General features: G+C 43.6%; 2 protein-coding genes across 2 annotated transcripts in view; both read left to right on the top strand.

Moving 5' to 3' along the window:
- The first annotated feature begins 7,898 nt into the window (after positions 1 to 7,898).
- On the top strand, positions 7,899 to 16,037 carry LOC115146969 (uncharacterized). The gene is made up of 4 exons (XM_029688966.2): positions 7,899 to 8,100; positions 9,200 to 9,242; positions 12,299 to 12,352; positions 14,008 to 16,037. The coding sequence occupies exons 1-4, from the start codon at positions 7,999 to 8,001 to the stop codon at positions 14,418 to 14,420; spliced, it is 612 nt and encodes a 203-aa protein (XP_029544826.2). The 5' UTR covers positions 7,899 to 7,998; the 3' UTR covers positions 14,421 to 16,037.
- Positions 16,038 to 16,331: 294 nt separating this feature from the next.
- Positions 16,332 to 26,617, top strand: part of LOC115147114 (serine/threonine-protein phosphatase 6 catalytic subunit-like) — a 28,733-nt gene continuing 18,447 nt past the window's right edge. The window contains exon 1 of the mRNA XM_065004608.1: positions 16,332 to 16,440. Coding sequence (XP_064860680.1) covers positions 16,366 to 16,440 — 75 coding nt within the window. The 5' untranslated portion in view covers positions 16,332 to 16,365. The remainder of the gene's footprint in view (positions 16,441 to 26,617) is intronic.

The following is a 26,617-nucleotide window of genomic DNA, read 5'->3' as shown; positions in this document are numbered from 1 at the left end:
GATGGTATCGCGCCGTCCCAACCTTCGCTCTCTCTCCCCCGCTACTCTCTCCTCTTCCATCCTATCATCTCTTCCCTCTGCTCAAACCTTCTCCAACCTATCTCCTGATTCTGCCTCCTCAACCCTCCTCTCCTCCCTTTCTGCATCCTTTGACTCTCTATGTCCCCTATCCTCCAGGCCGGCTCGGTCCTCCCCTCCCGCCTCCGTGGCTCGACGACTCATTGCGAGCTCACAGAACAGGGCTCCGGGCAGCCGAGCGGAAATGGAGGAAAATCCCGCCTCCCTGCGGACCTGGCATCCTTTCACTCCCTCCTCTCTACATTTTCCTCCTCTGTCTCTGCTGCTAAAGCCACTTTCTACCACTCTAAATTCCAAGCATCTGCCTCTAACCCTAGGAAGCTCTTTGCCACCTTCTCCTCCCTCCTGAATCCTCCTCCCCCCTCCTCCCTCTCTGCAGATGACTTCGTCAACCATTTTGAAAAGAAGGTCGACGACATCCGATCCTCGTTTGCTAAGTCAAACGACACCGCTGGTTCTGCTCACACTGCCCTACCCTGTGCTCTGACCTCTTTCTCCCCTCTCTCTCCAGATGAAATCTCGCGTCTTGTGACGGCCGGCCGCCCAACAACCTGCCCGCTTGACCCTATCCCCTCCTCTCTTCTCCAGACCATTTCCGGAGACCTTCTCCCTTACCTCACCTCGCTCATCAACTCATCCCTGACCGCTGGCTACGTCCCTTCCGTCTTCAAGAGAGCGAGAGTTGCACCCCTTCTGAAAAAACCTACACTCGATCCCTCCGATGTCAACAACTACAGACCAGTATCCCTTCTTTCTTTTCTCTCCAAAACTCTTGAACGTGCCGTCCTTGGCCAGCTCTCCCGCTATCTCTCTCAGAATGACCTTCTTGATCCAAATCAGTCAGGTTTCAAGACTAGTCATTCAACTGAGACTGCTCTTCTCTGTATCACGGAGGCGCTCCGCACTGCTAAAGCTAACTCTCTCCTCTGCTCTCATCCTTCTAGACCTATCGGCTGCCTTCGATACTGTGAACCATCAGATCCTCCTCTCCACCCTCTCCGAGTTGGGCATCTCCAGCGCGCCCACGCTTGGATTGCGTCCTACCTGACAGGTCGCTCCTACCAGGTGGCGTGTCTCCTCACCACGCGCTCTCACCACTGGCGTCCCCAGGGCTCTGTTCTAGGCCCTCTCCTATTCTCGCTATACACCAAGTCACTTGGCTCTGTCATAACCTCACATGGTCTCTCCTATCATTGCTATGCAGACGACACACAATTAATCTTCTCCTTTCCCCCTTCTGATGACCAGGTGGCGAATCGCATCTCTGCATGTCTGGCAGACATATCAGTGTGGATGACGGATCACCACCTCAAGCTGAACCTCGGCAAGACGGAGCTGCTCTTCCTCCCGGGGAAGGACTGCCCGTTCCATGATCTCGCCATCACGGTTGACAACTCCATTGTGTCCTCCTCCCAGAGCGCTAAGAACCTTAGCGTGATCCTGGACAACACCCTGTCGTTCTCAACTAACATCAAGGCGGTGGCCCGTTCCTGTAGGTTCATGCTCTACAACATCCGCAGAGTACGACCCTGCCTCACACAGGAAGCGGCGCAGGTCCTAATCCAGGCACTTGTCATCTCCCGTCTAGATTACTGCAACTCGCTGTTGGCTGGGCTCCCTGCCTGTGCCATTAAACCCCTACAACTCATCCAGAACGCCGCAGCCCGTCTGGTGTTCAACCTTCCCAAGTTCTCTCACGTCACCCCGCTCCTCCGCTCCCTCCACTGGCTTCCAGTTGAAGCTCGCATCCGCTACAAGACCATGGTGCTTGCCTACGGAGCTGTGAGGGGAACGGCACCTCAGTACCTCCAGGCTCTGATCAGGCCCTACACCCAAACAAGGGCACTGCGTTCATCCACCTCTGGCCTGCTCGCCTCCCTACCACTGAGGAAGTTCAGTTCCCGCTCAGCCCAGTCAAAACTGTTCGCTGCTCTGGCCCCCCAATGGTGGAACAAACTCCCTCACGACGCCAGGACAGCGGAGTCAATCACCACCTTCCGGAGACACCTGAAACCCCACCTCTTTAAGGAATACCTAGGATAGGATAAAGTAATCCTTCTCACCCCCCTTAAAAGATTTAGATGCACTATTGTAAAGTGGCTGTTCCACTAGATGTCATAAGGTGAACGCACCAATTTGTAAGTCGCTCTGGATAAGAGCGTCTGCTAAATGACTTAAATGTAAATGTAAATGGATGCTTCAAATGGATTCGGGCAGGTGAGGTTGGATGCAGCCAGCACCAAACTGTGGACAGTCAATACTGTGGAAGTTTGTACCAAACCTGTCAGCTAAAACAGTTAACTTAAGGACACTTCTTCAGGACAAGCCAGAGTTCTCATGGAACAGAGAACATGAAAAAGAGTGGAACGATGTAAAGAACATTTTGGCTGAAGATCCAGTGCTAACTTTTTTCGAACCTGTCAGGCCTACGGAAGCCCACGGAAGCCTCTAAAGATGGCATTGGAGCAGTGCTGCTTCAGGAGCATCAAGGTGTGTGGAAGCCTGTGGATTATGTTTGACTGATTCTTTGACTGATGCTGAGAAGCGGTATACCTAAATAGAAAAGGACTGCCTACGGTTGGTTGTTGGCTGTTTTCATTTATGGCTTCCTAGAAACAGCCCATAAACCCCTTTATCCAATCTCTCTAAAAAAATCCGATTGACATGCCCCCTCATCGTCAAAGGATGATGATGAGGTTGCAACGCTATGATTTTGTTCTAACCAGTGGAGGCTCCTCAGAGGAGGAAGCGGAGGACCATTCTCCTCAGTGAATTTCAGAAAGAGATATATTGTAATTATTTTTTAGATAAAACTATACTAAATATATTCACATCACCAAATCATTTATTAAAACACTCTGTTTTGCAATGAAGGTCTACAGTAGCCTCAGCAGCACTCTGTAGGGTAGCACCATGGTGTAACCGGAGGACAGCTAGTTTCTGTCCTCCTCTGGGTACATTGACTTCAATACAAAACCTAGGAGGCTCTTGTTTATCACCCCCTTCCATAGACTTACACAGTAAATGTGACAACTTCCGGAGCATGTCCTCCAACCTATCAGAGCTCTTGCAGCATGAACTGACATGTTGTTCACCAAATCAAAGGATCAGAGAATTAATCTAGTACTGAAAGTATAAGCTACAACTAGCTAGCACTGCAGTGCATAAAATGTGGTGAGCAGTTGACTCAAAGAGACAGAAAGACAGTAGTTGAACAGTTTTTAACAAATTCATTTCTTACAAATGAAGGAGAAGCAAGAAAGAGAGAGATAGCTATATTTCATACAGTACCAGTCAAAAGTTTGGACACACCTACATCCAGGTAGTCACCTGGAATGCATTTCAATTAACAGGTGTGCATTGTTAAAAGTTCCTTTGTGGAATTTCTTTCCTTCTTAATGCATTTGAGCCCACCAGTTGAGTTGTGACAAGGTAGGGGTGGTATACAGAAGACAGCCCGATTTGCAAGGCGGATGCCGTGCAGGTGTTTGTACACATGCATATACACACACTCTCATTCAAAATAAACACATGCAAGAACACCTGACTGCCGCTGAGCAGACTTTGAATGTCTGCTTTGGAGGACCTTACAAAGTTTTCCTCAGCACTACTGAGAGATGTTGCTCATCTCACTCTCTTCTACACTTTGGTGAAAATGTTTCCAATCCGTCATTCCACTCACAAAAATATTGTTTGTCAGTAGGCTTCGCAAATGCCATACAAATTGAACAGTATAACGCATGGCTTTCTTCACTGCGTGACAGCCATTTCCGATTGGTGCCGTCTTTAAAACAGTTTTGTTTTGATTCCTGCATTGGGTGGAAACATAAAAATGACTTGGGTCTCTTGAAATAATCAAAAGTTGGTCTGGCATCCTGGCCTTCCCTGACTCTTTCTTCCACTGAAACCTGGGCCTGTCATCAAACCCAAAGATCCTCTCTCCACGGAAACTGGACTGGGCCTGTCATCAATCCCCAAGATCCTCTCTTCCACTGAAACTGGACTGGACCTGTCATCAACCCCCAAGATCCTCTCTTCATTGAAACTGGACTGGGCCTGTCATCAACATCAATGCTCACTTCTACTGAAACTGGACTGGTCCTGTCATCAACCCCCAAGATCCTCTCTTCCACTGAAACTGTACTGGGCCTGTCATCAACCCCAAGATCCTCTCTTCATTGAAACTGGACTGGGCCTGTCATCAACATCAATGCTCACTTCCACTGAAACTGGACTGGGCCTGTCATCAACATCAATGCTCTGTTCCACTGAAACTGGACTGGGCCTGTCATCAACATCAATGCTCTCTTCCACTGAAACTGGACTGGGCCCGTCATCAACATCAATGCTCTCCTCCACTGAAACTGGACTTGTCATCAACATCAATGCTCTCCTCCACTGAAACTGGACTGGTCCTGTCATCAACATCAATGCTCTCCTCCACTGAAATTGGACTGGGCCTGTCATCAACATCAATGCTCTCCTCCACTGAAACTGGACTGGGCCTGTCATCAACATCAATGCTCACTTCCACTGAAACTGGACTGGGCCCGTCATCAACATCAATGCTCTCCTCCACTGAAACTGGACTGGGCCTGTCATCAACATCAATGCTCTCCTCCACTGAAACTGGACTGGGCCCGTCATCAACATCAATGCTCTGTTCCACTGAAACTGGACTGGGCCTGTCATCAAACCCCAAGATCCTCTCTTCATTGAAACTGGACTGGGCCTGTCATCAACATCAATGCTCTCTTCCACTGAAACTGGACTGGGCCTGTCATCAACATCAATGCTCTCTTCCACTGAAACTGGACTGGGCCTGTCATCAACATCAATGCTCTCTTCCACTGAAACTGGACTGGGCCTGTCATCAACATCAATGCTCTCTTCCACTGAAACTGGACTGGGCCTGTCATCAACATCAATGCTCTCCTCCACTGAAACTGGACTGGGCCTGTCATCAACATCAATGCTCTCCTCCACTGAAACTGGACTGGGCCTGTCATCAAACCCCAAGATCCTCTCTTCCACTGAAACTGGACTGGGCCTGTCATCATCCTGGATATGAATAAAATAATATATAAATTAACTAATAAAGGCACAATTTTGAAAAACTACAGAAACACAGCAGCAGCCCCACTATTTCATATCAACTGAATGAATGACGACACAACACGTTTTTTTGTGTGTCTTTTCTTGCCGTTCACAACGGACTGTCGGCATGGTGATGAGTTTCAATGCATTGTCTAGTAAGAGGTGAAGTGGTAGGAACCATGGCGATGAGGATCATAGCTAGCAAATCACTGTAGTCATTTTCTACCGCACAAAATGTGAATTTGAGAGTGAAAGGACTTGACTGGTTTTACAATATGTATACTATTTGCAACCAATGGCTGTATAGACATGAAATAAAATTTACTAATTAACGTTTGGATATGTCAAATACTATTTAGCGTTTAGAACGCAAGGCAGAAGGGTTCATAATCAAATGAAAATGCTTATTTTAGCTAAGTAAATTATACTGCAGTAAATCACTGATACTCAAATGATTGCCATTTCCAACCAAATCCCCACAGAATGGCAAAATCTAGGCATTCAGAGCTTTGCTAGGCATCAAATTGTAGTTTTTCCGCTATCCGGTTTGAACACCCAGTACGTCTTTACCTCAAATCTTTCTTTCTGGTAGATTTACAGAGCAGTAGCTGACCAATAGTATTTGCATTTCACTCGTAAATTCTGATATAACATGTTGTATTTGTAACACATTTAGGCACATATCTACCGCTTCGGCTGCACTGTCTTTGGCTTCGCTGTCCTCTCCGTTTACTCTTTTACCCTGCGAACTGGGTTGTGGCATCTTCCACTTGCCGGTCTAGCACTTCGATGTTCGCGTCGGTGGCACTGGTATTACTAATACTGCTGAATAAGTTGGTTCGTTTTTTACATTTACTTGCATTTGAGTGAAGACTTTTGACTCTTTTGTCTCTTAACTTTTCAGCCCTTACATTTTTTACTCTGCTTTTCCATTTTTTTTTTATTGTAGCTTGTTTTCGAGCTGTCACTGTCAATGTCAATGTGTGTGTGTGTGTGTGAGCGAGACAAAGGGGGCGGGGCTAAGGGTTGCATCGACGTTCGTTTGGAATAGACCAACGGGCCTGGGGGAAAGTGTCGCTCAACCTTCTGTTAACTTTTTTATTATTAGTAAAAAAATGTATAACACAGGTGGGTCACTGGCCCAGAGGAATTGTCCCGGTGCTCCCGGTGGCCAGTCCGCTACTGGCTGTGGTCATGAGTAGATTTGCTTGTTTTGACATGCATTTAGCCACATGTGCACATTTTTTCATATCCTTTGCTAGTTAGTGAGTTATTAGCCCAGTTATAGATCATTTGGAGTCAGCAATGGGGGAGTGATTGTTTCCTACAAGAACACAAAACATGCACATTTCTAGACATTTTTTGAAAGCCAGAGCTTTTTTTGTTGTCTTAAAGGGCAGTGCTGTATTTTGAGACAGGTGACTACCTCATGAAGCTGGTTGAGAGAATGCTAAGAGTGTGCAAAGCTGTCATCAAGGCAAAGGGTGGCGATTTGAAGAATCTCAAATATAAAATATATGCATATATTTTTGTTAACAATTTTTTGGGTTACGATAAGATTCCATATGTGTTATTTCGTATTTTTGATGTCTTCACTATTATTCTACAATGTAGAAAATAGTAAAACTCTGGAATGAGTAGGTGTTCTAAAACCCTGGAATGAGTAGGTGTTCTAAAACCCTGGAATGAGTAGGTGTTCTAAAACCCTGGAATGAGTAGGTGTTCTAAAACCCTGGAATGAGTAGGTGTTCTAAAACCTTTGACTGGTAGTGTACTTCAACAAACATCGGCAATTTTGCTACAACTCTTGTCTCTGTGTTGGTATGGAGTATGCTCATAGTCCATGAATGTTTATGCATTATACAGTAGATGCATCTAACCCCAATGTCCTCTTTCCTGGCGAAGCCCACCTATTTCCTGTATCTTATGGTTAGGGCCTCATCTGCACCTAGCAACTTCATCTGGATGTTACGAGTTGATGGTAGTTTACTGATGTCAGCAAACTATTACGGAAGTGACTTATTGACTTCTCTAACATTGTACAGCACTTGCAGGGAGAAAACACAAATTTAGAGACCTTGGAAAGGTCATGTGGTGGGAACAGTGGTGGGTTATTTCTTATAAATCCCCTCCAGAGGGGAATGTTGACAGGTTTGTTCATGTGATCAGTATGAGTCACTGTATGAGTTCCCCCCCAGAAAAGGAAATGCCAATGTAGTGTCTTTCAGCCTACAAAACAGCTTCCAATTACATGTGTGCATTTGCTTACACCCCTACAGTGATAAGTATATTAAGACACTGATATGTCATGACCTCATTCTCTTGATGGGGTGAGCAACTTCAGTAAAAATATTGTTCACCAGATCATTTTTACCATAAACTTCCACAAGTCTATAGTGTGTTTTCTTCAGCTAGAGTAATGATAACATCGCAATATCTACACTTTTGGATCCAATATAAACATAAACCTCATAATTAGTTCACAAAAAAAACATTTCTTTATAATCTATTTCAAAGCTAGGAAAGTCATTCTCTGAGTTCCTGAGTTCTGCTCAGGAATGCAGCAAAATGTATGAACTTAATGAGTCAGCTGAATGGTAAAAAGTGAGAGGAATTTCTCAGAGGATGCTCCCAAATACATGAGTCAGTAAATGTCTGCATTTATTGACATGATCACACTTGCAACACGCCCCCGTCTCATGCGTCAGTCTTACTGGAGCTCCTTAACACAGAATAGGAAATCCTATAGTAGCAGAAAGTCAGAGACCTACAATTCATTTCTAGTCACGTCAACAGTTCTGCAAGAGCCTGAATGCCAAGGGGATGGCACATGACACTTCTCTCACAGGCTTTCGACTGGTTGTGTTGGTCCTTGCAGCATTGACTGTTAATGCAGTGTGTTTGATCTGGATTTGTTCTGTCAAGGTAAGGTAGTCTAGCGGTTACGAGCGTTGGGTCAGTAACCGAAATATGTCTGTGTCCTTGAGCAAGGCACTTAACCCTAATTGTTCCTGTAAGTTGATTTGGATAAGAGTGTTTGCTAAATGACTAAAATGTAAATGCTATGCTGATTAATGCTGTATAGACTACATTAAATGTACAAAACATGAAGGACACCTGCTGTTTCCATGACATAGACTATCCAGGTGAATCCAGGTGAAAGCTATGATCCCTTATTGATGCCACTTCAATCAGTGTAGATTAAAGGGAGGTGACAGGTTAAAGAAGGATTTATACAATTGAGACATGGATTGTGTGTGTGCCATTGAGAGGGTGAATGGACCAGGTGCCAGGCGCATCGGTTTGTGTCAAGAACTGCAACGCTTATGGGTTTTTCACACTCAACAGTTTCCCGTATGTATCAAGAATGGTCCACCACCCAAAGGACATCCAGTCAACTTGACACAAATGTGGGAAGGATTAGAGTCAACATGGAGAGTCCAGGTCTCGACGAACTGAGGCTGTTCTGAAGGCAAAAGTGGGGGGGGTACAACTCAATATTGTTGTGGTGAACCATTACTTAAATGAGTTCGCTGTTCGAGGTCATTGGGCATCTTAAAGTATTTACTCTATGTGGTTTATGCTTCTCTAGCGCTGCAAAGTCGACCATTTTTGTTCAATCTCAAAATAAAATTGCTTTGTTACTGCATGAGTCTGACTCTTGGGCTTTGAGATGATTTCTATATCTTATATAAGGTTACAAGAGACCTGGTGCACCAGGGCAAAACATACTATAAACATCTCCAAGCCCAGAGTTAGATTCAAGACATACAAAGCTGTATTTGGTCACAGATCTGTTAGGATTCTATAAGGCCTATTTGCCAAATCACAGCAAAATCGATAGATTCATTCGATTCGGGCTCCTAAATGTTTCTCTACAAATAAATACATTATAACATTTAGAATTGCAATATATTCCATCAACACGTTTTCCTATTTTGGATATGATATGATTGTTCTATTCTTTGAAGTGTAACAGCGCTGGAGAGGATTGGTTAATTGGTTCTCCTGTTTTTTATTTTAGCATGGTGAATCGTCGCCAGGAGCTGGAGTGTTTCCAGTTCATGGTAAGCGTCATTCTGTGGGGGGAAGGGGAAGTTATACATGTATTTGGCAATTTAACAGACATAACCATCATTTTGTTTGAAGGCAGTGAAATATTTTCTTGCCTGTTAAAACTATGCTAAAACATTTCTCCGTCTCACTGACACTTATTGACAAATGGATTACTGAGCCTGGCACCTGGGCCAGTGCTGGAGAGGATTGGTTAATTGGCACCTGGGCCCCTATAAAGTTACAGCAAACTGCACCCCCACACTGGCGCCCACCTGAAAACAGTCTTTGGTCGACGGAAAGTGTTTTCCCCAATGATTTACAGCACATTCGGAAAGTATTCAGACCCCTTCCCTTTTTCCACATTTTGTTACGTTACAGCCTTATTCTAAATGGATACACATTCCTCATTCCTCATCTCACAATACCCCATAATGACAAAGTGAAAACAGGTTTAGATATTTTTGCACATTTATTAAAAATAAAAACAGAAATATATTATTTACATAAGTATTCAGACTCTTTGCAATGAGACTCAAAATTCAGCTCAGGTGCATCCTGCTTCCATTGATCATCCTTAAGATGCTTCTACAAATTGATTGGAGTCCAAATGTGGTAAATTCAAATGATTGGATATGATTTGGAAAGCAACACACCTGATTATATAAGGTCCCACAGTTGACAGTGCATGTCAGAGCAAAAACTATGCCATGTGGTTGAAGGAATTGTCCGTAGAGCTCCGAGACAGGATCCATCATTAAATGGAGGAAGTTTCTAGAGCTGGCCTTCCATCAAACTGAGCAATCGGGGGAGAAGGGCCTTTCTCAGGGAGACCAAAAACCTAATGGTCACTCTGACAGAGCTCCAGAGTTCCTCTGTGGAGTTGGAAGAACCTTCCAGAAGGACAACCATCTCTGCAGCACTCCACCAATCAGGCCTTTATGGTAGAGTGGCCAGACAGAAGCCACTCCTCAGTAAAAGGCACATGACAGCTCACTTGGAATTTGACAAAAGGCACCTAAAGGATTCTCAGTCCATGAGAAACAAAATTCTCTGGTCTGATGAAACCAAGATTGAACTCTTTGGCCTAAATGCCAAGCGTCACGTCTGAAGGAAACCTGGCACCATCCCTACGGCGAAGCATGGTGGTGGCAGCATCATGCTGTGGGGATGTTTTTCAGAGGCAGGGACTGAGAGAATCGTCCGAATCAAGGGAAAGATGAATGGAGCAAAGTACAGAGAGATCCTTGATGATAACCTGCTCCAGAGTTCTCAGGACAGACTGGGGTGAAGGTTCACCTTCCAACAGGACAATGACCCTAAGCACACAGCCAAGATAATGCAGGAGTGGCTTCGGGACAAGTCTCTGAATGTCCTTGAGTGACCCAGCCAGAACCCGGACTCGAACCCGATCAAACATCTCTGGAGAGACCTGAAAATATCTGTGCAGCGACGCTCCCCATCCAACCTGACAGAGAAGAATTGGAGAAACTCCCCAAATACAGGTGTGCCAAGCTTGTAGCATCATACGCAAGAAGACTTGAGGCTGTAATCGCTGCCAAAGGTGCTTCAACAAAGTACTAAGTAAAGGGTCTGAATACTTACGGAAATGTGATATTTCCAGTTTTTATTTTCAATAAATTTGCAAACGTAAAAAAAAAAATAATGTTTTTGCTTTGTCATTATGGGGTATTGAAAGTAGATTGATAAGGGGGAAAAACTATTTAATACATTTTATAATAAGGCTGTAACTTGACAAAATGTGGGTAAAATCAAGGGGTCTGAAAACTTTCAGAATGCACTGTATATAAACCCTGAATTGCTGATGCTATGTATTGGCCATTGAGAGGCTTTAAAGCCACCTGTCGGCCATATTGGCACAGTTCTAAACTGGAATTCATGGAATTCTACAGTAGTTCAATTAAATGTTTCAAGGCCAGTAACATTAGTAATCTCTAAAAATCATATGTTAACAAAAATATATATATACATTTTTATGTTAAGTTCATATAATATAATTTAAAAGAATGCATTATGGTGTCTGTAATGTGGCAAAAACGAATGGTAAGGGAGTGCCAAGATGGAGTCACGGTGGCTTTAACACAGCGCCCCCTACCAGTCATCTAGTGTATAAATCAAAATATATTTACATACACAGTAATAATTAGATATTAAACTGATTATACAATAGTCAAGTAAACACCCTACTCTGCTTATCTTATCGGGGCGGCAGGGTAGCCTAGTGGTTAGAGCATTGGACTAGTAACCGAAAGGTTGCAAGTTCATATCCCCGAAGGTACAAATCTGTCGTTCTGCCCCTGAACAGGCAGTTAACCCACTGTTCCTAGGCCGTCATTGAAAATAAGAATCTGTTCTTAACTGACTTGCCTAGTAAAATAAAAAATTTAAAAATTAGCGTAAGGTCAAAATTGAAGTAAGCATATGCTGATTAAAGGACCTGGTTTCTGAGCAATCTTTAAAATGATTTGGACATGTAAACTAGCGGTGCGTGGGTCAGCTGTTTGGCAATTGCTATTAACCCATCCGTAACCGTCCCACTATATGTGATAAAGTGAATATCTGAGGCCCGCACCCTCAAATACAGAAAATGTGCTATAGGCTACAGTCAAAGAAAGGAGCATAATTTTTTGACAGGGGGTGGCAGGATTTTGTTTTGCTTGATTTAGATATGTTTCTGCTTATAGTTTCCAACATGTTGGGAGGCTATTTGTTAGTCAACTTGTCTATAATTAGATACGTGTAGCTTCTCTTCTGTTATTATATGTTGCCCTAGAAGACTAAATCAACCCTTTTGCTCAACAGAATAATGTAATTGATTGTCCAAATGACATCAGTTTGACCTGAAAAAGAAAGCTGTGAAAACGACACAATGTGTTTCTGTTAAGATTTCAGTTCAGCTTTGATGCATAATTATGTGCTTGATATGATACTTTTATAATGAAGAAGCCTTAATTGCATAAGAAGAATGAGAACTTTTTAGTGAGCATGTTTGCAGTTTTATTATGCGTTTGTGAAAATAAAAAGCAAAAGTGTCTTCTTTGTCCCACAGACTTGGCCAAATTCCTCAGAAGTCCCTCCTCTAATTCTAGTGTGTTCTTTAAAGGTTGGTGACCCAGCCATGACTTTGCATTGTTGATACTGTGTCTGTTTATCCCTTAAATAATCCCTACTGTTCAAAAGTTTAAAAAAACAAGGACATTTCTAAGTGACCCCAAACTTTTGAACGGTAGTGTAAGTAACTCAAAATGGATAGTTCACCAAAAATACAAACACAAACATTCTTTACTTTTTTGAACTTACTTTGGCTGTTGTTATTTGACCCAGACCGTTTAGGTGCATATTTGGGTCATTTGGCATTTGCCTTGTCAGATAATAAGAATCATTGCAGCATGACATGACTCATCCAGCATGCTCTCAGGAAAACAGAATAATATCCACTAAGTAACTCCAAAGCCGCCTGTGTACTATACCTGTATATCTTTCTCAGGACAGCAAAATGTACACTGAGTATACAAAACATTAAGAACACCTGGCCATTCCATGATATAGACTGACCAGGTGAAAGCTATGATCCTGTCACGCCCTGATCTGTTCACCTGCCCTCACCTGCCCCCCCCAGGTGTCGCCCATCTTCCCCATTATCCCCTTTGTATTTATACCTGTTTTCTCTGTTTGTCTGTTGCCAGTTCATCTTGTTTGTCAAGTCAACCTGCGTTTTTCTCAGCTCCTGCTTTTCCCCAGTCTCTCTTATTCTCACTCTCCTGGTTTTGACCCTTGCCTGTCTGGACTCTGAGCCTGCCTGCCTGACCACTCTGCCTGCCCCTAAGCCTGCCTGCCGTCCTGTACCGTTTTCCCTACTCTGGATTACTGACCTCTGCCTGACCTGACCCTGAGCATGCCTGCCTGCCTTCCTGTACCTTTGCCCCACTACTCTGGCCCAGACAAGCCCTGCCTGCTTTGAACTGTTGTTTGGCTGCCTTGTTGCTGTAATAAACATTGTTACTTCAACACAATCTGCACTTGGGTCTTACCTGAAACGTTATAGATCCATTATTTATGGCACTTATAAATCCACTTCAATCAGTGTAGATCAAGGGGATGAGACAGGTTAAATAAGGATTTTTAACCCTTGAGACATGGATTGTGTATGTGTGACATTCAGAGGGTGAATGGGCAAGACAAAAGATTTAAGTGCCTTTGAACGGGGTATGGTAGTAGGTGCCAGGCATATCGGTTTGTGTCAAGAACTGCAGCGCTGCTGGGGTTTTCACGCTCAACAGTTTCCTGTGTGTTTCAAGAATGGTCCACCACCCAAAGGACATCCAGCCAACTTGACACAACTGTGGGAAGCATTGGAGTCAATATGAGGCAGCATCCCTGTGGAATGCTTTCAACACCTTGTAGAGTCCATGCTCCAATGAATTGAGACTGTTCTGGGGGCAAACGTGGGGGGCTGAAGCTCAAACGTGGGGGCTGAAACTCAAACGTGGGGGCTGAAACTCAAACGTGGGGGGCTGAAACTCAAACGTGGGGGGCTGAAACTCAAACGTGGGGGGCTGAAACTCAAACGTGGGGGGCTGAAACTCAAACGTGGGGGGCTGAAACTCAAACGTGGGGGGCTGAAGCTCAATATTAATAAGGTGTTTCTAATGTTTGGTATATACTCAGTGTGTACTGTGTGAAACAAACAACTAATTTGAATGTTAAAAGTTACTTACTCCCTAAGTTGACCTATTTTTTTGGTTTTCTCTGCCGCAGCTCTCCCCACCAAACAGAGCTTTGCTGAGCTAGGTGAGCTGGAGTGGGAGGAAGAGAGGAAGGAGATGGACAGTATGTTCCTGACCAAGAGTAGGACCCACATCCAGGTGACTGAGTCAGGCTGGTACCTGGTCTTTGTCCAAGTCACCTTCAAGCTGCCAGCAGGGAAGGAGACCAGAGACCTAATGCTAAGGCTGGATTTCGCCTTTTCGGAACAGACGGACCAGATTGCCAGTGCCTTCGACAAACGGCAGTTGCTGGAAGAGGAGCAAGACGCCACTCTGAGTTTCTCTGTCCTTGTGCGGGTGGGGCCGGAGAATAGACTGTCTGTCCTGGCAAGCCACAGGGCCCTGATTGATTATGAGAGGAGACCAGTCTCCACCTACATCACCATCATTAGATGCTCTGACTAGCCAAACTGGGCTGGCGTGTGGGCCAAGGTCTACTAGCTTTGGAATCACTGTCTGTATGCCAATCAAATGCCCACACTTAACAATGAAAGAAACAAGTATGTCACCACGACCAATCTCTAAGCTGAATATCAGTGTAAAGGTGACCGAATGCTTTCCAGCCGAAACAGTTAGGAAGAGTTGGTGCATAGAGTTGAAGTCGTAAGTTTACATACTCCTTAGCCAAATACATTTAAACTCAGTTTTTCACAATTCCTGACATGTAATCCTAGTAAAATGTCCCTGTCCTAAGTCAGTTAGGATCACTACTTTATTTTAAGAATGTGAAATGTCAGAATAATAGTAAAGAGAATGACCTATTTCAGCTTTTATTTCTTTCATCACATTCCGAGTGGGCCAGAAGTTTACATTTACACTCAATTAGTATTTGGTAGCATTAGCCTATCAGAAGCTTCTAAAGCCATGACATAATTTTCTGGAATTTTCCAAGCTGTTTAAAGGCACAGTTAACTTAGTGTATGTAAACTTCTGACCCACTGGAATTGTGGTACCGCAAATTATAAATGAAATAATCTGTCTGTAAACAATTGTTGGAAAAATGACTTGTGTCATGTACAAAGTAGATGCACTAACCGACTTGCCAAAACTATAGTTTGTTTACAAGAAATTTGTGGAGTGGTTGAAAAACAAGTTTTAATGACTTCAACCTAAGTGTATATAAACACATATATATATATATATATATATATCCATTGATTCTTGAAGAATATAACTTAAAAATGCCTCATGAGCTTAGTTCAACTGTGAGAACCCCAAATATTAGCTTGTTTTACTCCAATGTTAGCAAACATTCAATGTAAGCAAACACTGTGTAGCCTCATAACATGGTTTTAACAATAATTTTGATATCAAAGATGGCCAGTCCTTGCATCCGTAGCTCTGTCTATTCATCTGAGAGTGGTTACATTTATCCAGGGCCATCCCTCAGCTTTTTACTAAAACAGAGGCGGGGCGACTGTTTTGTTGTTGTTTGGATTTGCCCTTTAAACAGCTGCATATTATCAATATATCAAAGTGTCACCACCAAAAAGGTAAACAATAGGCCTATAGCAAATGCAGCATATGTCATTCATTTTCACAGTAGTGCTCAAAGCAAGCCATTCCATGAGCGCAGCATTTATTTTCAACTCGAATCAATGAGCACAATCAGTCTTCCAGGACAACAAAATCATAAACAACAGAGTAGGGCTGGTTAATAAGACCTTAGTTTTGGGGTTATGCTCAGGTAAAACAATATGGCTGATCTATACTTCCATATTTCCAAGTCCTATTCCTAAAGATCAAGGGGTATAACATTTATTGGAATGACTGGAATTCTGATAGACTGGTATTTAATGTTAAGATATAATTTTATCGTATTATTATAGGTGGTAGAACGTGATGGGTTAGAAGAAGCCTACATAACCAACCCATAAATTGCTATTTAACATCCATATATAGCCAGCTATGTAAACTTTAACAATGATTTATCCTGCAATAGATGTTGTTCAATTGGTAACATACATTTTTGTCTTCTAATGCCTCTTAAGGGGAAATAAATATAAAAGTAACTGAATGTAATCAGATTATGTTACTGAGTTTGGGTAATCGAAAAGTTACGTTACTGATTACAATTTTGTACAGAGAACTAGTAACTAACTAATTACATTTAGAAAGCAACCTGCCCAGCCCTGTTGATATGTTTGCATTGTCTAGGTAGACTGCTAGAACGTTCCCATCTATCTCGCCTCCTCCCGAACTGCCTTTCGTGAGTTGTATTTCCATTTTTAGAGCGGTTCGTCGACGATCTTGTCAATATAGTAGATCATCTTTGTAGAAACTCACTTCGCTCGAGAACAGGAAGTTATACTCAGTTACTTCCGATTTGTCTGCGGTTGTTGTTTTTAAAATGGCGCCGTTGGACTTGGATAAGTATATTGAGATTGCAAGACAGTGCAAATATTTACCAGAAAACGACCTAAAGGTGAGCAAGAATTTACGTTTTATTCGTGTACTTAACCAATACCGTTATGTTAGTGCATTCGATCAGGCCAATAGCCATTTTATTGCGACATCAATATTCAGAGAAACGGAAGCAGCTAATTTAGGTAACGTCAGCTAGCAAGTAACTTTAACTTGCCTGTTTGTCAGTTGTGCACGTCACAAATGTTGGGGACAAACCTAGGGGGTAATCGAGGTAGAAGAGATGTTGTATATTCTCGCTAGTAGTTAACTAGCTAGACCTGTGATGGATATGCACCTTAGAGACTAACGTTATGTACTCCACACATTCAACTCTTACAACCACTCGTATTATAAACACACACGCAGTCAACCTTGCTGTTCAACCGTTACTACACAACATAAACCCCTTTCCAGTACGCGACATTCTGACGGCACTCACGGATGCGCACGACTCTTGGTTGCAGTAAGGATGCCATCTGCGCACATTCAACATAGCCTAGATTTACTTTACGACTTCTAAATAAAATAACTTTTTGGGGGTTCTCATATGCTTACAATGATTCGATTCTTGCTTGATCAGTCGATAAGATTATATTTGGTTGTGATCTTTGCAAAGTAACTATTTTGGATGCAGCAGTTGTTAGCCAGAATGCTAACGCTCATTGACAGTCTGTAGCCGAAGATACATTTTACCGGTGGAAGTGTTTTAAAAATATAATGCAGTTGATTTGCGATGATGACACACACATTAAGCAGGACATTCATAAAAGCCTTAAAATCCAATTATAATCCTAAAGTAGTTTGAAATGCACTCTTAACCAACATGTTAATGGAGGCTTTTTTGGCTGGTATTCTGTAAGAACTTCCATGTTCTGCCACCACCTTGCGTGCAGCGCCCTCTTACGGCAATGCTTGCAAACACAGAAACGTGTGACCAAGGCATTAGATTACCACTTTATATTTCTAAATAGTCATACTTATAGCACATTCATTATCTATACAGTATATCCTATTATGTATATAATACAGTGCACTCGGAATGTATTCGGACCCTTTGACCTTTTCCCACATTTTGTTACGTTACAGCCTTATTCTAAAATTGATCCCCCCCCTCATCATTCTACACACAATACCTCATAATGACGAATCAAAAAGTTAACATTTTTGTAAATGTATTACAAATAAAATTAAAATGAATCCCATTTCCATAAGTCATTAGGCTTGGCACACCTGCATTTGTGGAATTTTGCCCATTCTTCTCTGCAGATCCTATCAAGCTCTGTCAGGTTGGATGGGGAGTGTCGCTGCACAGCTATTTTCAGGTCTCCATAGATATTTGTTCAGGGTCAAGTAGGTGCCTTTTGGCAAGCTCCAAGCAGGTTGTCATGTGCCTTTTACCGAGGAGTGGTTTCTGTCTGGCCACTCTACCATAAAGGCCTTATTGGTGGGGTGCTGCAGAGATGGTTGTCCTTCTGGAAGGTTCTCCCATCTCCACAGAGGAACTCTGGAGCTCTGTCAGAGTGACCATCGGGTTCTTGGTCACCTCCCTTACCAAGGCCCTTCTCCCCCGATTGCTGAGTTTGGCTGGTCGGCCAGCTCTAGGAAGAGTCTTGTTGGTTCCAAACTTCTTCCATTTAAGAATGATGGAGGTCACTATGTTCTTGGGGACCTCCAATGCTGCAGAAATGTTTTGGTACCCTTCCCCAGATCTGTGCCTTGGCATAATCCTGTCTTGGAGCTCTACGGAAAATTCCTTTGACCTCATGGCTTGTGGGACCTTACATAGACAGGTGTGTGCCTTTCAGAATCATGTCCAATCAATTGAATTTACCACAGGTGGACTCCAATCAAGTTGTAGAAACATCTCAAGGATGATCAATAGGTATTGTGTGTAGATTGATGAGTATTTTTATTTATTAAATCCATTAGATAAGAAGGTTGTAGCGTAACAATGTAGAAAAAGGGAAGGGCTCTGAATACTTTCCGAATGCACTGTATCAGGCTATTATGCACACTACTACCTATTTTATTTTTGATTATATGCTTTTTCTATTGTTATTATTGTACTACAATGTTGAGTGAGCTAGCACACGAGCATTTTGCTACAACTTGTTATACCTGCTGTAAAATGTGTAGCTAATGTTCCTTGACATTTGACTTAAATAGCTAGCTGGCTTCATGGGGTGGAGGCCGCTTACTGACGTTCACTCTAGAGCTAGTTAACAATGGTTTGTGAACTATCTAGGAAGGATATCTGCACGCACATTATAACGAGTTTGCCAGTTTATAGGACTAATAGTACTGTAGAGCTCTTTTTACTTGCACACAATATAGCTGGGTTGTCCTGTCCGGTCCTTAGGAGTCCACCACCCTGCAGAGCCCCAATCCTATACACCACACTCAGCTTTAGGATCTTAATGAATCATTCATTGGTTTTGAGTGTGTTAGGCCAAGGCCAGAGGGACATCCCACAGGACGTCAGATCCACCAGGGCCAGGACTGAGCAGCCCAGCTGCTAGACAGCCTAAATCGGTATCTCCACTGACATGGACATGTTTTCAGTACAGACTCCTTTAGTCGTACTGTATTCCATGTAAGCCATCCAGACTTTATGAAAGTCGACCAGTATACACTTAATCTTGTAATAAATCTAATCTAGTGATACATAACTTTGCATTCCTGAAGGATAACCAACCTTCCAATTAATGGCAAAGCATTTCTTAGCCACTATACATGCTTGGTTACACAGTTTAAGATAAGTCTCCAGTATCAACATTTCCAAGCAAAACAAAATAATACAGGGAGATGGGAGAATCTGTAGACATGCTGAGATAAAAGATAATTCTCTTTGCCAGAATTCAGCCAGCCTTCACAAGACTATAACATATTCAAATATGTCCCCTTTTGTGTTTACATCTCCAGCAGAGGAATGACATTTCTAAGTAAGCTGCTTGCATGGGTGGAGAATTATGTGGCAGTTAATTTGAGTAGGAAATTCTTAAATACGATTAGACTGTAGTTTACTACAGTGTCTGTAAATAGACTAAGTGCACTAATAAATTATGTAATCGTCATTGAAAAGGCACAATGCGCACATAGGTTAGGCTACTGTGGTGAGTGAGCATTGCGCCTTTTCAATTTCAATAAGTATTGAGTACCGATTTTTATTTTTTTTTTTTTTTTTATTTTTTATTTTTTTGTCTCTGCCTGCAAATCGTCCTCATAAAAGGTAGTCTATATCGTATAGGCCTATGCAAACATAGTGTTGCTGTCATCGTTCTTGCTGCTTTATGTTCAGTAGCCATACCTGTGAGATCAGGTGTGCATATGGTCTCTATTAAATAGAGTAGGCTATAGCCTAGGTATGGGCAGAGAAGCATGGGGCAGTTATCTTTCCAATGAAATGTACTTCTTAAATAGGCCTGTAGAGATGAAACGGTATGAACATTTCATATCACGATTATTGTGACCAAAATTATCACGGTATTCAGCATTATCGCGATAATGTTGAAATGTTCAAAATACACACACTGAAATAATTTCACCAAGTTTTATATTGAAAACCAACAAATAAAATTAGCAGCACTATGCACTTTTTGCATAAACTAGAGGTCGACCCTTATCGGAATTTGCCGATTTTAATTATGGACGATTTCAAGTTTTCATAACAATCGGAATTCGGTATTTTTGGGTGCCGATTTAAAAAATAAAATAATAATTATAATTAATATTTTTTTTTTATAATTTTTATTTTAAATGTAATATATATATTTTTTTATACCTTTATTTAACTAGGAATGTCAGTTAAGAACACATTCTTACTTTCAATGACGGCCTAGGAACGGTGGGTTAACTGCCTCGTTCAGGGGCAGAACGACAGATTTTCACCTTGTCAGCTCTGGGGCAACCAATCTAGCAACATTACAGTTAACTAGTCCAACACAATAACGACCTGCCTCTCTCTCATTGCACTCCACAAGGAGGCTGCCTGTTACGCGAATGCAGTAAGCCAAGGTAAGTTGCTAGCTAGCATTAAACTTATCTTATAAAAAAACAATCATAATCACTAGTTAACTACACATGGTTGATATTACTAGATATTATCTAGCGTGTCCTGCATTGCATATAATCTGACTGAGCATACAAGTATCTGACTAAGCGGTGGTAGGCAGAAGCAGGCGCTTAAACATTCATTCAAACAGCACTTTCGTGCGTTTTGCCAGCAGCTCTTCGTTGTGCGTCAAGCATTGCGCTGTTTATGACTTCAAGCCTATCAACTCCCGAGATGAGGCTGTTGTAACCGAAGTGAAATGGCTAGCTAGTTAGCGCGCGCTAATAGCGTTTTAAACGTCACTCGCTCTGAGTCTTCTAGTAGTTGTTTCCCTTGCTCTGCGTGGATAACACTGCTTCGATGGTGGCTGTTGTCGTTGTGTTGCTGGTTCGAGCCCAGGGAGGAGCGAGGAGAGGGACGGAAGCTATACTGTTACACTGGCAATACTAAAGTGCCTATAAGAACATCCAATAGTCAAAGGTTAATGAAATACAAATGGTATAGAGGGAAATAGTCCTATAATTCCTATAACCAATTCCTACCACCAGCTTTTTTGGCCTCGTGGATGCAGCTGTCAGCGTCAAGGCCTCGTGGATGCAGCTGTCAGCGTCAAGGCCTCGTGGAAGCAGCTGTCAGCGTCAAGGCCTCGTGGATGCAGCTGTCAGCGTCAAGGCCTCGTGGACGCATCTGTCAGCGTCAAGGCCTCGTGGACGCAGCTGTCAGCGTCAAGGCCTCGTGGACGCAGCTGTCAGCGTCAAGGCCTCGTGGACGCAGCTGTCAGCGTCAAGGCCTCGTGGACGCAGCTGTCAGCGTCAAGGCCTCGTGGACGCAGCTGTCAGCGTCAAGGCCTCGTGGACGCAGCTGTCAGCGTCAATGCCTCCTGGACGCAGCTGTCAGCGTCAAGGCCTCGTGGACGCAGCTGTCAGCGTCAAGGCCTCCTGGACGCAGCTGTCAGTGTCAACTTTTGCAGCCTCCGGCTCATCAAAAAGCTCATTTTGAAGTGGGGGTCAATGAAACAAGCCATGTGCATGACTCTCTTTGCCTTCTCTGTGTATCTGTTGTTAAGGTCTTCTCTCATTACCCTTTTCCTCTTCTTGGTCAAGGTTGGATCCGTATCCTTTTACCACCAGAACATCACAGGTGATGTGGTCCAGGACAGGCTTGTGTCGGAGGCAAGTGCATCTGTAAACTTGCTCAGAGGTTCAAGGAGCTGGCACAGTTGCTCCATGACAATTATGTCGGCGTCCTTGGGCATCAGATGCCATGTTCCTCTTTCTCCTGCCAGCGTTGCACAAACTGTCTGCTGGTGGCTGAGGAAACGCTCAAGCATCTTGCGTGTAGCTCCCCATCGGGTCACCACATCATGGATCCGAGCCTTCTGTGGCATGTTGAGGGCAGCTAGCTTTTCTCTCAGTTCTCGCCTTCTCTTCCAGCTCTGTGAGAAGCCTTGGACCAGTTGACGGCAGGCCTTGACTGCTGTGTCAACTCTCTGAATTTTCAGAGCCTTTGAGATGGTCAGGTTCAAATGATGGCCAAAGCACCAACGCCACAGATCTGGGAACTCTTCAAAAGCCTTGATCATGTTTGTTGCGTTGTCTGTGGTTATGCAGGCCAGGTCTTTCTTGTTGATTCCCAAATCTTCCAGCATAATCTCCAAAAACTCTGTTGTGAGAGGAGTGATCTTCTGGGAAGAACTGTGTTTCCAGGCAGTTTGATTCCAGTTGCCAGTCTGGGGTGAGGTAATGGATAGTGAAGCTGATGTAGGGTTGACCACCCCTGCTTTAACTGGTCCAGAGGTCAGTGGTTGCAGCAAACCATGTGCCTTTGAGCCAAACTTTTTCCAACATTAGCTTTAACCTGGTTGTACAGATTTGGGATTTCAGTCTTCGAAAATAATCTTTGTGATGTCACTTTGTAGTGAGGCACGGCAACCTTCATCAGCCTCAGAAAGCCAGGCCACTCAACAATATGAAATGGCATCATGTCCTTTGTAATGTAATATGAAATGGCTGCAGTGAGGTCTTGAGCATGTTTTAATGTGGGTGCATAAGCAGCCTGCCTTTTTAAATGCTTCCTGGAGTGTCTTTCACAACTGTAGATGAGGAGGGACCAGTACCAACAAATCAAAGTTTATTTGTCACATGCGCCGAATACAACAGGTATACAGTGAAATGCTGACTTACTTACTTACTAACCCTAACCAATAATGCAAAAAAGGTGTTGGGTGAACAATAAGTAAGTAAATAAATAAAACAACAGTAAAAAGATGGGTTATATACTGTAGCGAGGCTATAAAAGTAGTGAGGCTACATACGTACAGACAGACACCGGTTAGTCAGGCTGATTGAGGTAGTATGTAGATATGGTTAAAGTGACTGCATATATGATGAACAGAGAGTAGCAGTAGAGTAAAAGAGGGGTTGGTGGGTAGAGGGACACAATGCAGATAGCCCGGTTAGCCAATGTGCGGGAGCACTGGTTGGTCAGCCCAATTGAGGTAGTATATATATGAATGTATAGTTATTGACTATGCATATATGACAAACGGAGAGTAGCAGAGGTGTAAAAGAGGGGTTGGGGGGGGTTTCACATAATGCAAATTGTCCGGGTAGCCATTTGATTACCTGTTCAGGAGTCTTATGGCTTGGGGGTTAAAAACTGTTGAGACACCTTTTTGTCCTAGACTTGGCACTCCGGTACCGCTTGCCATGCGGTAGTAGAGAGAACAGTCTATGACTGGGGTGTCTGGGGTCTTTGACAATTTTTAGGGCCTTCCTCTGACACCGCATGGTGTAGAGGTCCTGGATGGAAGGCAGCTTAGCCCCAGTGATGTACTGGACCGTACGCACTACCCTCTAGTGCCTTGCGGTCAGAGGCCAAGCAATTGCCGTACCAGGCAGTGATGTAACCGGTCAGGATGCTCTCTGTTGCAGCTGTGTAACCTTTTGAGGATCTCAGGACCCATGCCAGATCTTTATAGTTTCTTGGGGGGGAATAGGCTTTGTTGTGCCCTCTTCACGACTGTCTTGGTGTGTTTGGACAATTCTAGTTTGTTGGTGATGTGGACACCAAGGAACTTGAAGCTCTCAACCTGCTCCACTACAGCCCCGTCGATGAGAATGGCAGCGTGCTCGGGCCTCCTTTTCCTGTAGTCCACAATCATCTCCTTAGTCTTGGTTAAGTTGAGGGATAGGTTGTTATTCTGGCACCACCCGGCCAGGTCTCTGACCTCCTCCCTATAGGCTGTCTCGTCGTTGTCGGTGATCAGTCCTACCACTGTTGTGTCGTCTGCAAACTGAATGATGGCATTGGAGTCATGCCTGGCCATGCAGTTGTGGGTGAACAGGGAGTACAGGAGGGGACTGAGCACTCACCCCTGTGGAGTTCCAGTGTTGAGGATCAGCGTGGCAGACGTGTTGCTACCTACCCTCACTGCCTGGGGGTGGCCCGTCAGGAAGTCCAGGATCCAGTTGCAGAGGGAGGTGTTTAGTCCCAGGATCCTTAGCTTAGTGATGAGCTTTGAGTGTACTATGGTGTTGAACGCTGAGCTGTAGTCAATGAATAGCATGTTCCTTTTGTCCTGGTGGGAAAGGGCAGTGTGGAGTGCAATAGAGATTGCATCATCTGTGGATCTGTTTGGGCGATATGCAAATTGGAGTGGGTCTGGGGTTTCTGGGATAATGGTGTTGGGAGCCATTACCAACCTTTCAAAGCACTTCATGGCTACGGGCGTGAGTGCTACGGGTCTGTAGTCATTTAGGCAGGTTGCCTTTGTGTTCTTGGGCACAGGGACTATGTTCGTCTGCTTGAAGCATGTTGGTATAACAGACTCAATCAGGGACATGTTGAAAATGTCAGGGAAGACACCTGCCAGTTGGTCAGCACATGCCCGGAGCACACGTCCTGGTAATCCGTCTGGCCCTGCAGCCTTGTAGATGTTGACCTGTTTAAAGGTCTTACTCACGTCGGCTACAGAGCGCGTGATCACACAGTCGTCCGGAACAGCTGATGCTCTCATGCATGCCTCAGTGTTGCTTTCCTCGACGCGAGCATAGAAGTGATTTAGCTCATCTGGTAGGCCCGTGTCACTGTGCAGCTCGCAGCTGTGCTTCCCTTTGTAGTCTGTAATAGTTTGCAAGGCCTGCCACATAAGAGAAGCGTCGGAGCCTGTGTTGTATGATTCAATCTTAGCCCTGTATTGATGCTTTGCCTGTTTGATGGTTCGTCACAGGGCATAGCAGGATTTCTTATAAGCTTCCGGGTTAGAGTCCCACACCTTGAAAGCAGCAGCTCTACCCACTGGGTTTGTCTGCTGCACGCCCACCCTGTAAACAAGGGAATAGCTATAATATTATTATTATTATTATTGTATTATTATTATTATTATTATTATTATTATTATTATTATTATTAGACACACTATCTTCTGTGTTGCATTTGAGTATATGCAATGACCCCATGCTTAACTTACATAAATACAAATGAGTCTTAAGACGACAGTGATAGTAATTGCAATGAGCCCAACAATTTATATAATGCAGGAGTCTTGTACAGGAGTCTATAGTCTTTCTCCTGTTGGAACACTTGTACAACCAAGTGGACGACTGCCGGATTTTAAATGAACAAAATATGTTGGTTGGGTGACTAAACTACCTAACGTGTACAATGGGTGAATAGTCAGCAGACACACGACACATACAGCAGCAGAACAACGTGTTTTTACAAGACTAGGTAACACTGAAAGCTTCAGTTTACGTTATTAACAAGCTATTAGCACGTTCCCCCATTCCGAAGTCCCCACATCATTCTTTGAGTTAAAAGTTAACTTACCTTTCCTTCCCTATAAAGTAGTGGGTGATGGTCATGAGATTTGAAGTGTTGCCCCCTTAAATAAAACATGTTTTTGTGCATGTTCTACAGGCAGGGCGACCATGTTTTAATTTTCAGTTTCCCTCAGCACTCTTGTAAAACCCCCCAAAAAATAATTTTTTATTTTATTTTTTTATTTCACATTTATTTAACCAGGTAGGCTAGTTGAGAACAAGTTCTCATTTGCAACTGCGACCTGGCCAAGATAAAGCATAGCAGTGTGAACAGACAACACAGAGTTACACATGGAGTAAACAATTAACAAGTCAATAACACAGTAGAAAAAAAATGGGCAGTCTATATACTATGTGTGCAAAAGGCATGAGGAGGTAGGCGAATAATACAATTTTGCAGATTAACACTGGAGTGATAAATGATCAGATGGTCATGTACAGGTAGAGATATTGGTGTGCAAAAGAGCAGAAAAGTAAAAAAACAACAAAAAAAAAACAGTATAAAAACAGTATGGGAATGAGGTAGGTGAAAATGGGTGGGCTATTTACCAATAGACTATGTACAGCTGCAGCGATCGGTTAGCTGCTCGGATAGCTGATGTTTGAAGTTGGTGAGGGAGATAAAAGTCTCCAACTTCAGCGATTTTGCAGTTCGTTCCAGTCACAGGCAGCAGAGTACTGGAACGAAAGGCGGCCAAATGAGGTGTTGGCTTTAGGGATGATCAGTGAGATACACCTGCTGGAGCGCGTGCTACGGATGGGTGTTGCCATCGTGACCAGTGAACTGAGATAAGGCGGAGCTTTACCTAGCATGGACTTGTAGATGACCTGAGCCAGTGGGTCTGGCGACGAATATGTAGCGAGGGCCAGCCGACTAGAGCATACAAGTCGCAGTGGTGGGTGGTATAAGGTGCTTTGGTGACAAAACGGATGGCACTGTGATAGACTGCATCCAGTTTGCTGAGTAGAGTGTTGGAAGCCATTTTGTAGATGACATCGCCGAAGTCGAGGATCGGTAGGATAGTCAGTTTTACTAGGTAAGCTTGGCGGCGTGAGTGAAGGAGGCTTTGTTGCGGAATAGAAAGCCGACTCTTGATTTGATTTTCAATTGGAGATGTTTGATGTGAGTCTGGAAGGAGAGTTTGCAGTCTAGCCAGACACCTAGGTACTTATAGATGTCCACATATTCAAGGTCGGAACCATCCAGGGTGGTGATGCTAGTCGGGCATGCGGGTGCAGGCAGCGATCGGTTGAAAAGCATGCATTTGGTTTTACTCACGTTTAAGAGCAGTTGGAGGCCACGGAAGGAGTGCTGTATGGCA

This window comes from Oncorhynchus nerka, linkage group LG19, assembly GCF_034236695.1.
Source record: "Oncorhynchus nerka isolate Pitt River linkage group LG19, Oner_Uvic_2.0, whole genome shotgun sequence".
Lineage (NCBI taxonomy): Eukaryota > Metazoa > Chordata > Actinopteri > Salmoniformes > Salmonidae > Oncorhynchus > Oncorhynchus nerka.
The sequence above is the reverse complement of the archived record's forward strand: the minus strand, read 5'-3'. Positions and strand labels throughout refer to the sequence as shown.

Bases quoted from the DNA above. Each gene is read 5' to 3' on its own strand.
- LOC115146969 (XM_029688966.2), top strand. From the start codon at position 7,999: ATGGCACATGACACTTCTCTCACAGGCTTTCGACTGGTTGTGTTGGTC. The intron at 8,101-9,199 runs GTAAGGTAGTCT...TTTTTATTTTAG, and splicing joins TCTGGATTTGTTCTGTCAAG to CATGGTGAATCGTCGCCAGG. The intron at 9,243-12,298 runs GTAAGCGTCATT...TTTGTCCCACAG, and splicing joins TGGAGTGTTTCCAGTTCATG to ACTTGGCCAAATTCCTCAGA.